The sequence below is a fragment of the Artemia sp. Qi Xiang Cuo genome, chromosome 3 (genome assembly GCF_049724085.1).
Source record: "Artemia sp. Qi Xiang Cuo chromosome 3, ASM4972408v1, whole genome shotgun sequence".
Classification (NCBI taxonomy): Eukaryota; Metazoa; Arthropoda; class Branchiopoda; order Anostraca; family Artemiidae; genus Artemia; species Artemia sp. Qi Xiang Cuo.
Genome location: NC_142796.1, coordinates 92,580,632 through 92,601,063, shown reverse-complemented (window position 1 = coordinate 92,601,063; position 20,432 = coordinate 92,580,632). Strand labels below are relative to the sequence as shown.

Sequence of the window (20,432 nt, the reverse complement as noted above, 5' to 3'; positions counted from 1 at the left end):
GGGGGCTAGAGGAGGGAGTTACTCTGGAGAATATTTCCGTGGAGGATGTTTCTTTGGGGTAAGGGACATTTCTATGAAGGGGGCGCCGGATTTCCAAGCATTATTTAAAAAACGATCAGAAATTAAATAGAAAAAAACCAAGTTTTTTCAACTGAAATGTAAGAAGGAATATTAGAACTTAAAACGAACAGAAATTATAACGTATGTGAGGGGGTTCTCCTCCAAGTCAATACCTCGCTCTTTAAGCTACAGTTTTTTTTAGTGCTTTCAAAAGAGCTATCTAGTCTAATTAAACGGCCTTTGTGATTCAGGGGTTTGTGAATCAAATTTTTTTTTTACTTTTAACGTAAAGAGCGTGGTATTGACTAAGGGGAGAACCCCCTCATATACGTAATAACATATACGTAATAAAAAAAAACAATAAAAAAACAAGCGATACGGCTCAATAGTAATCGAAACTTTTAAAAACGAAATTTTGATGTCAATAAATGTATCAAAAGAATGGGCTTATAATGCTGATTCTAAATATATAAATTTTATTAAGTTTAGTATTACTCATCAAAGGCAACAAGCCTGAAGAAATTTACTCGATTTTTTAAAGAGGGGGGAAACATCCCCTACAAGTGGAAGAATTCTAATGAAAATCACAACGTCAGATTCAGCGTATCAGAAAACCCTATTACATAGGTTTCAAGCTCATATCTGCAAAAATCTGCAACTTTGAATTTTTGCCAGAAGAAAAATATACGAATATAGAAGTTAGTTACGTAAGTTAATTTGTAAAGACATTCATTTAGCAAAAGAAAAGTAAAATTTTTATGCAAATAAAAGCTGCATTAACTAAAAAACGATCAGAAATTAAATAAAAAAACAAGTTTTTTAAACTGAAAGTAAGGAGCGACATTAAAACTTAAAACGAACAGAAATTAGTCCGTACATGACAGGGGCTGTCCCCTCCTCAACGCCTCGCTCTTTATTCCGTATATGAAAGGGGCTGTCCCCTCCTCAACGCCTCGCTCTTTACGCTAAAGTTTTTTATTGTTTTAAAAAAAAAATTGTGAGACAGTCAAACTTTAGCGTAAAGAGCGAGGCGTTGAGGAGGGGACAGCCCCTTTCATATACGGAATAAATAGCGAGGCGTTGAGGAGGGGACAGCCCCTTTCATGTACGGAATAATTTCTGTTCGTTTTAAGTTTTAATGTCGCTCCTTACTTTCAGTTTAAAAAACTTGTTTTTTTTATTTAATAATATAAGAAACACATAATTACAAGAATCAATTTCTTGCGTAAAACTACTTTTTTCTGTAACAATGTTGAAGAAAATATTATTTTTCACATTGCAAAAAGCATGTAGATATAGGTGTGAAAAATGCAGTAATTCTTTTAGGGGTTTTAACAAAAATATTGATTTGTGAATTTAAACTAGAGTAATTTCTGTAAATTTAAATAAAATAACTGAATTTCATCTCTCAGTTCAAATTTGTAATTGTCTCCTGGAATCAAATTTTTTTTTGGCTTAACCCGTAAAGTACGTATATCTATAGCGTTGTCCTAAATTTCCAAGGAAAAAAAATCACGAAAAAAAAGAAGAAAAACAGCTCATTGGATTGGAAATTTAAAGGGCCAGTGCCATTTTTAATAATTGAAAGTGATTGGAGGACAAATAACCCCCCTCCCTCGCCCACCATTTCCCCAAACTCATCAAATCAAAATTTTGAGATAGTCATTTTGTTCAACGTAATTGAAAGGACCGAAAATTATGTCTCTGAGGATGAACCCCCAGAGCCCTCAAGGCAAGGTAAGTTATGCCCTGTGGGCATATAAGGTATATATAGAAAGGGTGATCGTACAAGCTTCAGAGGAAGCTCGTTGGATTTGTAATCAGAAGTTCTAGTGCCCTTTTTAGGATTCAGGGTGATCGGAGGGTGGATACCCAACACCTCTCCCCCAAACCTCGTATTTTCCCGAAATGCATCTGACAGAAATTTTGAGATGGCCATTTGATGTTGTAGAAACTTCGAAAAAAGCTCATTCAATTGGAAATTGAAAGGGCTAGTGCCTTTTTTATAAGTCAAGTGTGATTGGAGGGAAACAAGCCCCCCTCCCACGCCCATCAATTCCCAAAACACATCTAATCAAAGTTTTAAGATAGCCACTTTGTTCAGTGTAGTTGAAAGGTCAGAAAATTATGTCTTTGAAAACCCCCATACCTTCTCAAGACTAGAACATAATTTGCACTTTACTGAAAAAAAAGATGGCTGTGGACTGTCAGTTTGGTATACATATACTGATATATATTCCTTAAAGTTTTAATAATTTTTAATTTATGAAAGTTAAAAAATTAAAACATTTTAAACGTAATTTGTTTATTTAAATCATACACTAAATAACCGAGTCAAACTCAAAACGAGAAACAATTAACAAGAGTAGGGCTGACAACCTCCATGCCTTCTCAAGACCAGAACATAATTTGCAGTTTACTGACAACAAAATACATTTAAAATGTTTTCAATTTGTTTTTACTTATTTAAAATGTTGGTACTAGATATATGAAGGGGGAAGTCCCCCTCCACTTGCGCTCCAATTTTAACGCGAGTGTCTAAGTACCATTTCAGAAGCAAAAACAAATTTGAGGGCAAGAAGCTCTTCTTTCAAGACGTTTACATCTCCAAACTCACTGAGCAGTACAGTTGAAGCAGTCATTTAATTCACCATAGGATAGCTGTCCAGTAACTATATTTATAGGGATATTCGGCATGTCAACCCTAAACAATTATGCAATTGGCCTATTAAGCTTTAAAACTAAATATTGCTTTAAAATAAATAAAAAGGAATTGTGTTAAATGGTTGCCAATAAGACACCTCAGCAATATAACGAGAACGACAGGGGCATTAAGTTGAAACTTTTGGGGATAATACTATTACTACTTCTGCTCTTACTATTTAAATAAAAAAAAGAGTGTAAGTTTATCGAGGTTGTCAAAGATTATTGATATAATCTTTCGGGAATGATATTCAGTTTTATTTTTCAGGCTAACTTCAGAAGCTATAAAATCAAATTAAATTATACTGTTTGAGTAAGGAATAAACATTATTGAAAAAGCTTTTCTAACGTACAAATAGTACCCTATACCTTGATTTTATATAAAAAAGAACTGAAAAGATTTAAAATGTTTTTTGGCTATGAAAAAGACTATGTAAACAAAAAACGAACATAAATTAATTGAAAAAAAACTTTTTCCACAAAACAGGTTTTTAGAAGGAAAGCAAAGAGCTCTATTAAGACTAGAATGAGTAAAAGCAAAGTCAAATAATCTTCCAGGCGTACAAATATCACAAATCACCTTCAATAAATAAATGAAACTCGAAACAAACGGAAATAACAATAAATAGCAGAGTCAAACTCAAGACGAGCAAAAATTAACATGAGTAGGGCTGATAACCCTATGCTTCTCAAGATCAGAACAAAATGTGCACTTTAGTGAAAACAATATATATTTACGACGAAATATCAGTATATGTCAACTTAACTGACAATCCACGGTCATTTGTTTTTTTTTCAGTAAAGTGCAAATTGTATTTTGGTCATAAGAAGGCATAAGTATCAGCCCTACTCATGTTAATTTTTGCTCGTCTTGAGTTTGACTCTGCTATTTATTGTTATTTCCGTTTGTTTCGAGTTTCATTTATTTATTGAAGGTGATTTGTGATATTTGTACGCCTGGAAGATTATTTGACTTTGCTTTTGCTCATTCTTGGCTTAATGGAGTTCTTTACTTTTCTTTGAAAAACTTGTCTTGTGGAAAAAGTTTTTTTAATTAATCCCTTTCAAGAGAGAGGGAGAGAAATTCATTTTTAATTCGCAAAAATAAATCATATCAAACAGACCTACCCCGTGAAAATCTATATATATTTGTTTGTGACTGGACTCGATGTTTTATTCAATTAATGCATATATATTGGAAAAAAAAACAAAAAAGAAGAAAAAATGCAATTTCATAAATAAATAAAAAATAAACCTCGTGGGAGCCACGAACCAATACTCCCAGAAGACAGCCCCCCCCCCCCCCTCTCACCCCTCCTTACTCATCAAGAAATTGTCTATCTCATTTTTAAAAGAGGATACACTATCAGCCGTCCTAGTGGTTTCAGGGAGACTATTCTAAACCAAAATATCCACATGCCTAAATCCGAAACTAGACCTAGCAGTATGTCGTCTCTCGTGCACTAGGTCTGCGGAATTCCTTGTATCATAAGAATGGTACGCAGAATTCGATGATAAAACATCACAAAAATAATATGGTGCTAGTTTGTTTAAACACTGATACACGAAAATACCGGTCTGATAATCTCTCAGCTGCCCAACATTTAAAATATTAAAAGTACGATAACAAACCATTGTACGGTCACATTTTCAAAATCACCGAGCAGGCGCAGTGCTTTATTCTGCACAATTTGTGTCAATTTAAAATTTACAGCAAAATTACTACCCCACACAGAACAACCATTTACAATGTAAGGATGAATAAGTGAATTATATAAAATTTTCAAAACTGAAACAGGATGTGAGACATGGGCACTGACGAAACAGCTTGAGAAACGAATACAATTTTTTTTTTCAAGATTCAAAAACTTTACTAAAAATGATTCATGTCGGCTTTACGACCGGTTACAAATAAAGCACATATATGCTTGAAAAACGCAACCAGTACACATTTACTAAATTATAAAACTAACAAAATCATCACTGAAATGAACACAAATAAAGAACAATAAAAAAAGAGATAATAATAATAATTACTGACTAATAAATTATGAGAAAAAAAATAATAAAAAGAAAAATAAATAATAAAAAAATAATATAATAAAACGAACACATTAATAACAGAACAAAAAAATTACTTAATTTGTCCTCTCTTGTCTTCCAGCCCCACACTCACCAACCGCCCCCAAGGAGATGCTTCTTTAACCGGTTTTTAAATTGCGGGATACTTTCCGCTTCCCGAATTGAGTCTGAAAGAGTATTCCAGACTACCGGACCCAATTGTCTTGCCGCATGGCTCGAATGAACCTTGCCTCTTGGCTAACTTACTAGGTCACCAGCATTTCTCGCAGTATATCCTTGATAAAATGAGTTAAAACGAAAAAAAAATACTAAGAACATCAGGCGCTAAACAATTCAAATTCTGAAGCACAAAAATACCAATCTGAAAATCTCTAATCTGACCAACATTCAAAATCCTAAGTTTCCTAAAAATCGACTCTGTACTTAGAACTCCTGTATCATACTTACCAATTAATCTCACTGCTTTATTTTGTTGAATCTGTACTCGTTTAAAATTGCATGTAAAATTACTAGCCTAAATCATACATCCATAATTTATATACGGCGCAATCAAAGAATGGTATAAAAGAACTAAAATATGAGAAGGTAAAAAATGTCGAAAACGTCTTAAAATCCCAAGGCCACGGGCTACCTTACACGCAACCACATCACCGTGTCTTCTCCAGCTGAGGTTCTGATCGAGAATGAATCCTAAAATAACAATGTTTCGAAAATAAGTGTCTTCGGCGCATCCTGGGGATCCACTAGTCCGAAGGAATTACGAACGCCGCCAATCACTGGTCCGCCATTTCCTCTGGTCCGAAAGAATTACGAACGCTGCCATTCGTGAAAGGACGGAACAACCGTTAATAGTTAAAAAAAAAATCCTAAGTAGTAGATGGCGATATTGGGGTCATATGGTCCGTATGGGCGTTGGCAGGCTCCTCCATGATGTTTAGTGTTTGGGCATCCTCGGCATTATAAGGCGTGGACGACAGAGAACGGCGCTTGGCCGATCCCTAGAGAAAGAGGCTACTTTGGCGAGGACATCTTTGGAAGATCGGTGGTCTCAAGCTCTTCAGAGGTCGTCGTGGAGAGGCACCGTTGTCGCCTTATAAACCAGACGGCGTGGGAGAAACTAAGTCTAAGTAAGAAACAGGAAAAACATTTTTAAATCTAGGAATCAGCCCTAAACCCCGCGCAACTTTCACCCATACAATTTCACTAAGGCTAAGACCGTCAATTCCTGCTGAATTCAACTTTATTTTTTTCAGACCGTCCTCGAGATCAGACTGAGTGCACTTTACGAATTTTATGGAACGACCTTCCCCGTGGTCATCAATAAACAGCTCGTTTTTATAACCATGGTCAGCAACATCCTTTTAACATCAATTCCAACATTTGAAAAATATTTACAAAACTCATCATTAACATCTTTCTTAGCTTTAACGTTTTTTTCACCGACTACAAGTTCATCCACTGGGTCTATAATGTTATTACCACGTACAGCCTCATTTATCACTTGCCAAGTTCCCTTAACATCACCGTTTTTATCAGGAAACTTCTCTAAATAATAATGTTTCATTGATGACCTTCTGAGGGAGTTCACATCGTTCCGAAGTTTCCCGAATTCTGTAAGGTTTTGTTGCGTTGGAGAACCAAGATACAACCGACAAAGTCTGTTCCGTTTACTAATTTTTTCCAAGATTTTATTCGTCACCCAAGGTTTCCTTGAGACATTTTTCTTCTTACGAACAACCTTCACAGGACAACACTTATCGTAAATAAATGGCAATATTTTTAAAAAAGTGTCAAACGCTATCGATGCGTTTTCTTTTTCATTCATAACTTTCTCCCAAGAAACTATGCTTATCTCTTCTTGAAACTGTTTAAGATTTTCCGGCTTAAGATCCCTCACTGTCTTCTTCTACATTTTAAAAACATTTTTCCCATTGTCCCAAATTACGCATGCCAAACGAAGATGGTCAGAACCTCGACATAAGATCACGTTGCAATAACTTTTCGGTATAAGATTCGCCGACAAATAAATATTATCAATAAAGGTAGCCGACCGACTAGTAATCCTTGTCGGTATTTCTGCTACCGGAAAAAAATTGTGCGACAACATAAGATTAAAAAAAAAATCAAGGTTAGAACTACTTAAATTAAGAAGATTAAAATTAAAATCACCAATAAAAACCCGATCCAATTTAGTCACCGCTGTATCGGCAATAAACTTAGCAAAATCTTGAAGAAAATCCTCCGGATTAGCACTAGGTGGCCAGTATACTAAACAAACTAACAACTTTTCCTTTTCCGAAACTTCAATCTCAATAGAAGAAGTTTCGATCTTACCATGATAAAGCAACAATCCGTTTTAGAATTGTTGCATATGGAAGTCAAAGCTTCAACTTAGTATTTCAACAGATTTGTTCACTGCCATTGATTCTTGAAGGAGCTTAAGTGGTTCGTATGTACAAAATTTGTTTTCAAAGATCAGAGGCGTTTCAAGTAAAATGAAGGCACCTTCAAGTCTCATCTTAAGAAAATATTTTTCTCAGCTAAATAAATAGTAGACAGAAGAAAATGTGATAAAAATTTAATTTTGATAGCTATTTTCCTAAGAAACAATTTTGCCTCTTTTTTTAGGAGCATTCGCCTCCGAAGTACGAATGTTGTAATCCAGCTTATGAAGCAGAAGAAGCTTCAGAATCAGTGAGTATTTATCTTACAGTCCTTAAGGCTTTTGAGTCCGCCATGATATATAAGTGCATAACCCTTATTAAGTTACGCCCTTAATATATGTTTTTTTATTAAGTCGCTTTCACAATTATTTCTCTTGATACCTTGTTTAGCGCGAAAAGTCAGAGTTTAAAAATAATTTGTCGGTGAACCGTAAACTTGGGAGAAAACGAGTTCACAAAACAAAATCGTGCTTTTTATGTATTTTTTAATAAAGATTTGGTAACCTATTCATTTTACAAATTGCGTTTTTACCCTCAAATAAGGCACATAATGAACTTGGCGACTTTCTTCTGCTAATCTGAGGCTGATATTGCAATACAGACGTCTAAAACAGAAACGTATCAAGCATGTATATCAATGGAAATAATAAGATAGATGTATATCAAAAATGGTTGGACACATCACAGCTTGTTGAAATTAAAGCTAAGTCCAAATTTTGAATCTGCAAGATTTGAGGGATAGCCCCCCCCCCCCCGAATTAATTCTAGTAGACGTACCTTTGATTGATCAGCTATCTAATGGCTCTTGGAATTAGAACAAAGCCAAATTTTATGATCGTGCAGAGTTCTATTTTTATCTACATGTATGACTAGAGTCTTGCCCGGGCATTAGTTTCCAAAAAGAAGAAGACAAGGTTTTTCCGGAAACAATAGTAATTTAAATGACAAATTAGGCCATAGCATGGCGTCATACAGCACATTTGTGGAAATATTTAGATTTTATTGCAAGTGTCGGAATAACTGTTTACTTAACAATAAAAAGATAGCGAAATTTTTGTTACTAGTCATAAAAATGTAGGCTGTATCATTTGCCTTCACAATTCTTGTAATTTCTGAACGTTGAACAGAAATAAATATTGTTTGTTCTAACTAGATAAAACAAAGATTAATTTGCTTTTATGGCACAAGTCCAAGTCCGTTCTAAGATTGAAACGGGAGAGAAATTTTGCTTTAGCAACCGGACTCCGTGTCACCCAATCAACTACAATTGTCTTTATTGGATACGCCAGTGTTTCCAAAAGTGAGACACGTACCCTCAAGTGTACGAAAAGAGTTTAGTAGGGTACCAAAGTTTGTACTCGAATTTGGAGGGGATATGCACTTGTACGGTGCACACCTGAGGTATATATACAGTCATTACCCTTTTTTTCAGAAATGGGACACGTCACAGCGTCATAAAGGGAGGTCAGGGTACTGAACTATTGATTAGTTTCCTAATAGCGTATTAAAGCATAGAAAAGGTATATAAATCCGTTATTGCGCATAAGCGAAGGAGGAGCCAAGAAGAAATGTGCGAGACATGCTGTGCCCCATGTCTTTTTAATGGAGAGGGTAGGACAGTTCATTAATGTATAGATAGCTATCAGATTAAAATTAACAGTCGGAGAGCCAAATTATGAACATCTGTCACCTCAGCACAAAAATTGCGTCTTTTCCTTTGATTAAATAAAAAAAAATTAGTTTTTTTTAACTGAAAGTAAGGAGCGACGTTAAAACTTAAAACGAACAGTAATTATTCCGTATATGAAAGGGGTTGTCCTCTCCTCGACGCCTCGCTCTTTACACTAAAGTTTTTATTGTTTAAAAAAATTGAGTTGTGAGAAAGTCAAACTTTAGCGTAAAGAGCGAGGCGTTGAGGGGGGAGGGGACAGCCCCTTTCATATACGGAATAATTTCTGTTTGTTTTAAGTTTTAACGTCGCTCCTTACTTTCAGTTAAAAAAAACTTGTTTCTTTTATTTAATTTTTGAACGTCTTTGAATAAATGCAGGTTTTGATTTTGGCTCTCCTTACATGAATAATTAAAACCAAATTTGCATATTCATTTTACTTTTATTTGGCTAAATAGCTTTCTCAAACGTTGTTTAACTTTATTTGCGAACGTTTTTATTAGTAATAAATATACGTAACTTACCAATTAACTTACGTAACGAATTTCTATATTCATATATTTTTAATACGTATATTAGGGGGTTTGCCCCCTAGTCAATACCTCGCTCTTTACGCTAAAGTTCGAATTTTGTTCCGATTCTTTAGAAGTGTTTACAGTATGTTCCTGTAAACACTTCATATCTGGAACTCTGTCAGTTAACACTAAGAAGTGAATTGGGTGATCCTCTAGCAATAACAAAAAGTTAAGCTGTGATTACATGTCATTTTGGACCCATCGTCATCACTGCCTAAGATGAACAATAGACGAATTCCATTTATCAGTCCTGATATTGACAGCTTTGTTGGTTCTCTGAGCCCTCGTCAAATAAATCATGGACTGGACGTTTCCATGGGGCGTACTGCAATGTCTGGCTATGGTCTTGGTAGTTGGTCTTCTGGGCTATTTTGGTCTGCAGTACCCCTTTCCAAGAAATATCTTGAACCTGCTGCATCAAATTTTGCTGCCTCAACACTACGGGACTGGGGATCGGGTAAAAATTTCAACGAGAGTGTTAAAGAAAATATTAGATCTTCAGCAAGAGCCGTTGGTAAGCAACTAAAATCTCAGCAAAATGGGAAGGGGTTAAAATGGTGCGTGGTCATTATTCACTCATCAGTCTCTACCCAGGTGGGAAGCGAAATACATCAACAACGACTGAGGAATAAAAGGAAGAAAACCAATTAGAAGAAGAAGAAGAAAAAGATTGTTAGTTCAAAGAAGGATTTCTTCTCTTAAGATGACCTATCTCCCACACAAAGACTCGCATCCATCAATCAGCTCCTCTTATTAAATCTATTCCATGCTGAAAATGTTGATGTTAGTGTCAAGTATGGCTACTATGAACAATTTCATCCTCAACAACCCCTTTCGGGAAATATACACTTTCAGATATTTTTCAATGAAGACTATTTCATTTATTTGTCATCAACATTTATTGATTTAAATGTTGCGGTGAAGAAAAAGTCAGACAATACAACTCCTACTGCTGCCGATGGTCTGTCCTATGAAAACTGTATCCTACACAACTATTCATTAATGGAACATTGTTGAGCACTAGCAATAATTTATCCAACTATGCAAGCTACATACAATTTGTGATGATGAACCCAAAGGCATATAAGGAGTTGAAAGGACAGTCTTTAGGCTATGAATATCGATCAGATGTTGATACTGATGGTGAGTTAACTGCTGCAGTGACCCAGGAGTATCATCTAGTTGGAAAATTAAATCATGAGATATTCAATATATCCCAATGGTTACCCCCCCCCCAATGTCAAGATAAACATAAAGCTACAACTAGCTCCATCGAATTTCATTTTGAGAAAAACACTTGCTGCAGCACCCGATGCAAATGTCATTATCACTTCGGCAATTCTTCATGTTAGAAAACAATAGGTTATGAGCTCTGCTGCATTGGCAGTGGAAAAGCTAAGAGCCAATGGTAACAATATTAAACTTCTTATCCCCCATACCATCACCAATCAACGTCACATTGCAACTGGCTCTCGCAGTTATACCGATTCATCATTTATCAATGGAGAAATCCCATCAAAACTCGCTTTGACCTTTGTGAAGAGTGCCTGTGCCGTTGGATCCTGGACTGCATTCCCCCATGATTTTAATTTGTTTGGTCTATCTAGCCTCGTGTGCAAAGTGAATGGAATTCCATTGTACACTTTATCATTTGATAAAAATCCTACAGAACTCTGTATGAGCTGACCATGCAATCCCTAGATCATGATTCCCAACTATTTGAAAATGGAAAAACAGATTCAATGTTTCCAAAAAATCATGGTATAATTGTTTTGGACCTGGCTGGCACTCAAGATATGAGCATAGTACGAACGGGGAATGTACGTTTAGAGCGCAAATTTGCACATGCTTTGACTGAAAGTATCCCATTAATATCATTGAGTCAATTTGAAACTTATTGGGAAATCACCCCCGACGGCAGTGTTCTTCTATACCTAGAACCATGAAAACAAACCAAATAATCAGTGTGTTTAATATGGATTTATACATGTCCCAATACAAGTCCTATTGCATACCACCGGACTTCATTGATAACTTTCATGTTTTAAACAATATCCAAATAATTGTTAATAACAGTCCATTGTCTTTGAAGACAAGCCATTGGCTATGCATCTTTCAAACAGTGAAGAATATCGAATTTTTTATCTCCTTGGCCTATCATATAAATTCTACACTCCACACATCAACAACTTTATTGAGAGCAGTGGGAAAACTATAATTCAAAATCAAGGGAGAGTACAGGATTTAACGGCTAAGACATGTGGCTTTCATACACTACTCGCTTTCATGTTCAGATGTTGTGGCAGTACTTACAATTAGTTTCCCAGTTTTGATGTTGAATGTCCTAGATTGTACGACTTTCTAGTGGAAAACATGCTTTCATGTGTGTTCAATATTGATTTTAGCGTACTACGAATGGAATGATCTAAAATGTATGTCGAATGGTTTATTAATAAAGAATAATGGATATACATGATAAAAAACGACTTTTCTACTATTTAGATTTCTTCTTCTACTAAGCATAGGTATTTGTCGAGAATAACTAATGCGGTTAGATCATCTGAATTCACTGTATACAGATCCTGATGTGTTGCAATTTCAGGGTCACATTTTATACAGTATGATGTAACTTCACTCTTATCATATCTCTTTGTATAGTCAATGATACTATTTCGATTCATATTGCAAAATTCGCGGGTTTCAATTTGCCAATTTGAAGCAAGGTCAAATAAAGTGTCCCCGAATGATGAATCACACTCCTTAAATGCCTAACGTAAATCAGTAGGCTTATCATCATAGTAGCCATTGACTTCAAAAAGACGACGCGGAAACCAAATTCTTTTTTTATTCCAACATTTTGATCATAGATATGACTCCTCCTCCTAAAACAATTTAAAGCCACGACGATACCAGTCTCTTAGCAATAAACTAAAATCACGTTTAGGATTCTTCCAATCATACCAGGATATGTATTCTCCCACTGATTACATTGATCATAGTGGCAATTAGAGCATAGGTGTCCTCTAGGATAAGAGTCATACACCTTTTTAAGACAGGAATTACAACCTTTAATTTGTGCGGCATATCCTCTATGTAATTTACATGGGTTGCATAATCTGCACTTTTCATCACACTCGCCAATAATTGTAGAATTATCATATGCTGAGCCGCTGCCCAGTGTATACATGCATAGTGGACATGTATGGAACATTTTTTCATGTTTTGACACTGTCACCGCCAAAATGAAACTGAGCTATGATCAATAAATTGTGAGGGAGAGAGAGAGAGAGGAGTAAATCCTCTTTCAAAAACATCTTTCTCATGAAAAAAATCATAGCCTTCAATTTCAAAGTTAATGTGTTCAAAAGCAAATCCACAATATCATTTTGCCTTGTCGTGATTAATATGTCAATAAATTTTTTAAATACCTTTGCACCACGACGTAAAAGCTTCTTGCAATAGTCTAATGACGGAGAATCAATTTTCATTATATCGACAAGCATTCCTCGAGAAAATATCTTCTTTTTAATAGATAACTCCAGAAAATCATCACCTAGAATCAAACGTTTTTCCATAAACATAAGATTCCCCATGATTTTCTCTTTCTCAAATCTATCCATTTTTTAGAGTCCTAACACTCTCACAACCAACTTCAGACAAACCAGGATTCTTTTTTCTACTTTAAAAATATACGCTAACCTACTATAGAAAAAAATATCTTTGACTTAGAAACAATTTTATCGAATATAGTTACAACAATAATAATCACTGATTCAATTTATTTTCCTTGATTTATTTCACTAGTGTATCTAATGCAGCTTGAAGTCTATTTATATCCACAATGTTCAGTTTCACTGTAAAGCATAATTGCTCCTCCAATTTAAATTTGTTCAATGATATCACATATCTAGCATACATATCGTCCCATTCAAGGCATAGTCTACACCCTCGTGTAGTTTCTACTGGCACGTTTGGTACTCTCGCCCTTGTATCATTGCTGCTACCTGCTCCACCATCAACCTCCAATATTGTAAAAGTAGCACTCATTTCCTTTGTTAATATCGTCTCAAATAATTATAAATTATTCTCTCTTTGAATTAGATTCTCTTTCTAATATGAATCATAATGAAAATCACTCCTTATTTCTGAATCCGATTAGTATACTAATCAAATTACCGTATATGGACTACCCTCTGTATCAGCTCTCTCTGATTGGTCCTAAAAATAGGTGTTGCCTCAGAAACCCTTCTGGTAAGGCATGTACCATCTGTAGTAACAGATGACTGCCCGTGGTAAGCCATGTATCGTTGAAACTGCACTATATATTCTTGTATTCGTGAAACCTTATACATGCTTACTAATGTCGTATTGTCCCGAAAAACATCTAAAAGAAATTTTTTGGATAGCCATTCTAATCAAAATAGTCTTAAAAATCATATAACAAGGCTTTTGGGGTTGAAACAAACCCCAGAGATTAGGGGCAAGGGTTGCAAGTTATGCCCAGGGAGTTTTTAAGGTTTTTATGGCAGGGATGGTTGTTTAAATTTATAAGAGGCTCAGGCTTTTTCCCTGAAAAAGACTAAGTCAACATAAAACGAACATAAATTAATTAAAAAAAAACTTTCTACAAAATAAGTGTTTCAAAAAAAAGTAAAGAACTCCATTAAACCAAAAATGAACAAAAATTCAATCAAATAATCTACAAAGCATACAACTACAACAAATCAGTATCAATAAATAAATGAAACCCAAAACAAACAGAAATTAAAATAAATAAGAGTCAAGCTCAAAACGAGCAGAAATTAATATGAGTAGGGTTCTATGAGTTATGAGAAGACAGAAAAAGAAAATAAAAACTGTAAATCTGCCTAGAGATCAGGTTTCTTCAAAACAATAATTCACTAGACTAGTCAGCTGTCACTCAGAGACTTCCAGTATAATGCTTAACATTTTTTGTCTTGTAGGATCTTTCTTCTTTTTTTTCACGGGCTACAGAACACAAAAGCTAGAAACTGAAAAAAAAAAATTCATTTTGATCAGGTGACTTCGGGAAAAAAAATGAGCGTGATAGGGGACCTAGTTACCCTCCAAATGTTTGGTCACTTAAAAAGGGCACTATAACTTCTAATTTCCATTCGAATGAGCCCTCTTACGACATTCTAGGATTACTGGATCGATATTATTACCCCTGAGAAGAAAAAAAAAAATAAACACGCATCCGTAATCTTTCTTCTGGCAAAAAATACAATATTTCACATTTTTACCGATAGAACCGGGGCGCCAATTCGCGGGGGGTGGGGCAAGGGGGCATGTCCCCCCCTAGACCTTGAAAATTAGCTTCTCATTTATATTTCACAGCTATTTTATATTTTAACTATGTGCTATATTAAACCAGCAACTGGTCCAATATATACGACCGAAAAACTGGTGCCCTAATTCTATCATTAGGAGACAGTCTTGTCTTGAAATGTCCAAGGTCTAAGAGCGCGTCTCTATTCACACGTCTACACTATTTTATAACTTAGTAGGGTTCATTCAAAACTAAGCTTCTTGTGGTCAGTATTTCTTTATTGTTCATGTGAAGAATTCGTTGTAAACTATGAGTGCGTAAACTATCCCTTGCGGGCTCATGTAGCAGTCAAGAAACTCTCTCAGATATCTCTAGGACGCGTCACGACAAACCAGCTCAACCTATTCTTGACAGATATCCGGCTTCCACTTCTAACGGAAGGAAATTCTGTGCACATTACGATAAGACTTACGAATAGATTGAATACTCAAAAACTTGAATTCCGTGTTTTGTTTTGCTTGCAGCCATTTTTTTTATGGGGACTCTAAGGGCTGGAGACTTTACTGAAAAAAGGGCTTTCATTGAGTCAGGATTTTGCAAGTGGAAAGACAGTTCTGCTCTATTAAAGCAACATGATGGTTCTGAAAGACATAGGCATTGTATGTCAGCATGGACGGAATCTAAGATAATGAGTACTGATACTTCGAAATCTATAACGAATGCCTTAATTCAATCCAGATCTCAAGAGGTTCAGGAAAATAGAGATCATGTGAAGTATATTGTTGGCGCTATTTGCTTTCTTGGCCGCCAGGGTCTTGCTTTGAGGGGTCATGACGAATCAGAAACATCTGCAAACCAGGGTAATTTGGTTGAATTGATGGAGGAAATGTCTAAAGGCGACGAAAAGCTGAAGGCCAAGTTACAGCGCCGATATGGTCACTATTGCAGTCATCAGTACCAAAATGACGCAGTTACACTAATAGGAAATGCCTTGCGCCGAAATATTATTTCAGAAGTAAAATCAGCTAATTACTTTGCTATTCTTGTCGACGAGACAAAAGACGTCTCTAGAAAAGAACAATTAGTGATCCTACTCAGGTACATAAAAAATGGAAAAGTAGTGGAGCGACGAATTAGCTGCTATCACATGCACAAATTAGACGCCGAGAGCTTATCCACCTCGATTTGTGAAACTCTAGAAAAGCTTGGTGTAGATTCAATGCTGTGTATTGCCCAATGTTATGACGGCGCATCCGTTATGAGTGGGGAATTTAACGGATTTCAAACAAAGTTTAGGAAGAAGGTGCCTCAAGCAGTTTATGTACACTGTCACGCCCACAGATTAAACTAGGTTTTGACTGACTGCCTAAAAAATATCAGCCAACTTTCTGAATTTTTCTCTGTGGTGCAAAGACTTTATGCATTTATATCATACAGCAATACTTGACACAAGCTATTAGTAGAATCCCAGTGTATTAGCAGGTAAAAAGTCTTGGAGCTTGAGAAGACTGTCCAGACTTGCTGGTTTTATGCAATCTGCTCTATTTCGAAGGTGAAGGCAAGATTTGATTGTATTGTTGCTGTACTTGCCACAGTATCTGATAGTTCCAACGGCAAGGCTGCGTGTGAGGCAAAAGGGCTACTGGACAAAATCAACTCTGCCTCTTTTGTCTTAACTTTGCACATAATGGAAAAAATATCGTTCTGATAATCATCGTAAATTGTTTATCAGAACAACTTTAATCCGAAAGTTTGTTGATTTATAAGGCACTTGCACTGATTTCTGGGACATATGAGACACTCCAAAAGCTGAGAAATGATAACGAATGGAACAACTTAAGCAAAAACATATCTGAATTCTTGGTTTTACACGATATCCAGGAATCGAAATCTCCACAATCTAAAACCAGTGCTCGAAACAAGAAAACTCAAGTCATTTCCATTCGTCTCAATGACTGTCTTTCAAACTCAACAACCGGTAAACGCAACACCAGTCAGCCAGTTGAATCAGATTGCGGTAAACTTCTGTACTTTGAGGTAATAGACCCTTTCACGAGTGAGATGGACCAACGTTTCATGCAATATATGCCTCTGCTTGACGCTTTATCTGCCTTCGACCCCTCAAGTTCCGATATTTTCGAATTTTCAAAAGTGGAAAGAGTTATGTGTCATTATCAAAAGATTCTCGGTGTCAATGACCATGCCATAGAATCCCAGCTTTCTCTTGCTAAGCTGCATCCGCCAAAAAGTGATATTCCAAAAACATATTTTCTTCGAGCTATCGAAATCTTATCCGACCTCCCAGTTGCCTATTCTGCAGTTCTAAAACTGATGAAGCTAGTTGCTACTTTTCCTGTGACCACTGCCAGTAATGAACGATTCTTCTCGGCATTAGGGCGTGTGAAAGACTATCTGCGATCGACGATGGGAAACGACAGACTCAGTGATCTCATGATAATGGCCGTTGAAAAAGAGGAGGTAAAGAAACTGGACTCGGATAGATTAGTTGACGATTTCTAGCAGCGACCTCATCGCTACCCCCCGTTTTAGGTATGTTTGCTCAATGTTGTTCTTTTTTTGCATCTTAATATAAAAAAAATCGAAAAAATCCTTGCCCCCCCCCCTACATTTTCGTGAAATGGCACCACTGTAATAGGAGCTTGAAACTTCTACAGTAGGGCTTTCTGATACGCTGAATCTGATGGCATAATTTTCATTACTATTCTATCACTTTTAGGGGCTGTTTCTCCCTTTTTCGAAAATAAGGCAATTTTTTCAGGCTCGTAACTTTTGATGAGTAAGGCTACACTTGATGAAACTTATATATTTGAAATCCGCATAAAAACCCAATTATTTTGATGTATCTACAGTTATCAAAATTTCGTTTTTTAGAGTTTCGGTTACTATTGAGCCGGGTCGCTTTTTTCTTACAGTTCGTTAACACGAACTGTTGTATAAGCTAGAGTGTAAGACCTGATCGCATGGTGAAAAAACTTGAGCTCGTTATTGGCAAAGGTTGAAGGCCAGAACAAGCGGAGGGAGGTGACAAAAAGAAAGCTAAGCAAGAATATACGGCAAACACAGAAATTATGAGTAATTTATCCAGCAGATAAAAATTTTTGGCACATTAAAGCCAAAACGGCAAACTTGTCTTCTTTTTCAGTCTTCTCTAGTGTTTGTTTAAAGGAGTTAATTGATATGGCTACTAAGTAGTCGAAATTTAGTTTCAAATTTTTTTTTTACTTCACTTTTTGTAATTAACTAAATAAACTTCAAAATTTACTCGCTTGACAATTCCAATTATTTCAGATACCCAGAAAACCTGAAAATTGTGAAAATGAAGATCCAGGGCCTCAAAGACAGCGGTGGGGAAGCCCAGTTGAGTTTCTTATGTCATGTATCTCAATGTCTGTTGGCTTAGGCAATGTCTGGCGATTTCCTGTAACTGCCTATGAAAACGGAGGTGGGGCATTTTTAATTCCTTATCTTATTGTGCTTCTGATCATTGGACGCCCCCTATACTACCTAGAAATGATCCTAGGACAGTTTTCTGGTTATGGACAGGTCAAAATATGGGGCGTTGTTCCCCTTTTGAAAGGTAAGACGAATGTAATCATTATATTCATCATTTCAAAGTCTTTGGGCCTAGACAAAATAATTTAGAAAGTTACTATCTCATATAAATTTTAAGGCAAGACCGAAGGGCTTTATCTATATTTAAATTATCAACATGTGAGGGAAATAATAGATTCCAAAAATAATTTAAAATGTGTGAGAATTTCTCGAATGTGAAAGATGCTTATAGTAAGGTGAGACGGAGGAGAAACATTTGCCAGCAGAGCGAACATACGTGGCAAAAAGTTTCTTGTAGTTACAGTAAGAATTTGTATGGTCATAGTTATCCTGAGTCACTTTCTGACTGATGCTGATACTCTTCCTTCCCCAAGCTACCCTTCCCCAAGTTATAAAGTTTGCAAAAACTCTCACAACCACGGGGGCTAAAATTTAGTACCCATGTGGTAGCAAGTAGTGACTTATAAAGACTTACATCACTAAAGATTATAAAGACTTAGATTAAAAAGAATATTCTCCTTGGAGGATCGAGACAATGATAAAATTTCGTCTTATTGAAAGATTAAATTACTGAACTGTATCCGTATGCGTGTGGGAGGGAAGGGGGGAAATGTCCCAAAATCTCATTGTGTTGACTATTATTTATAATTTCAAATAATTTTCATTTATTTAACTCCATTTGGCTACTTAATGAATCTTTTTCCGCCTCCTAGGTAAATTTGCAAATGGGCCTACATCCCTATTGCATGCTGCTTTGTTAATTTTGAAACCATGAAGTTTATAACTATCTTACCTTTACAAAGTGGGACAATCCTTTCCCCCCCCCCCTATATTTTAGCGTCCCTTTACTAAAAAATTGTCTCGGGTAATTTCCTGTAAAGGCCTATGAAAACGAGGTGGCACTGAAAATCTCATAAAAATGAGAATCATAGAAAGCGCGCTAGCGCTGCCTAAGTAAAGAACGATGTGAGCACAATGTGTTGTTTTTTGGTTCTCCATACCCGGGCACTTCGTATCGAAGGAGTTGTCGTAGAAACTTCTAAAAGGGCTCATTTGATTGGAAATTTGAGTGGCTAGTGCCCTTTTTAATAGTCGAAAGTGATTGGAGGGCAACTAGCCCCCCCCACCCACGCCAATCATTCCCCCACACACATCCAATAACAATTTTGAGATAGCCATTTTGTTCAGCGTATTTGATTTCCAGACAAACAATATATTTGTGGGGAGGACACTCCCTCCCAATCTTCAGGGCATGGGTTTTAAGTTATGCCCTGGGGGTATGTAAGGTTTTTGTAGGCATTGTCGTAGAAACTTCAAAACAGGCTCATTCGGTTGGAAATTCAAAGGGCTTATGCCCTTTTTAATATTCGAAAGTGATTGGAGGGCAACTAGCCCCCCCCCCCCCCACGCCCATCATTCCCCCAAATACATTTAATCAAAATTTTGAGATAGCCATTTTGTTCAGCGTAGTTGATTTCCAGATAGAAAATATTTTTTTGAGGAGGAAACTCCCCCACAACCCTCACGGCAAGGTTTTTAAGTTATGCCCTGGGGGCATATAAGGTTTTTATAGAAGGCGTTGTCGTAGAAACTTCAAAACAGGCTCATTCAATTGGAAATTAAAAGGGCTAGTACTCTTTTTAATAGTCGAAGTGATTGGAGGGCAACTAGCCCCCCCACGCCCATCATTCCCCCAAATACATCCAATCAAAAGTTTGAAATAGCCATTTTGTTCAGTGTAGTTGATTTCCAGATAGAAAATATGTTTTTGAGGAGGACACTCCCTCACAATCCTCAGGTGAAATGTTTTAAGTTAAGACCTGGGAGACTATAAGGTTTTTTTAGAAGCCGGTGTAGTAGAAAGTTCAAAACAAGCTGATTAGGCTGGAATTTCAAAGGGCTAGTGCTCTTTTTAATAGTCGAAAGTGATTGGAGGGCAACTAACATCCTCTCCCCCCACACCCATCATTCCCCGAAACACATCCAATAAAAATTTTTATATAGCCATTTGTTTCAGAGTAGTTGATATCCAGATA

General features: G+C 36.3%; 1 protein-coding gene across 1 annotated transcript in view; it reads left to right on the top strand.

Moving 5' to 3' along the window:
* The window catches only part of LOC148954752 (sodium-dependent nutrient amino acid transporter 1-like), a 201,006-nt gene that overhangs the window by 4,157 nt on the left and 176,417 nt on the right, over nucleotides 1–20,432 (top strand). The window contains exons 2-3 of the mRNA XM_089086726.1: nucleotides 7,474–7,539; nucleotides 18,133–18,421. Coding sequence (XP_088942852.1) covers nucleotides 7,474–7,539; nucleotides 18,133–18,421 — 355 coding nt within the window. The remainder of the gene's footprint in view (nucleotides 1–7,473; nucleotides 7,540–18,132; nucleotides 18,422–20,432) is intronic.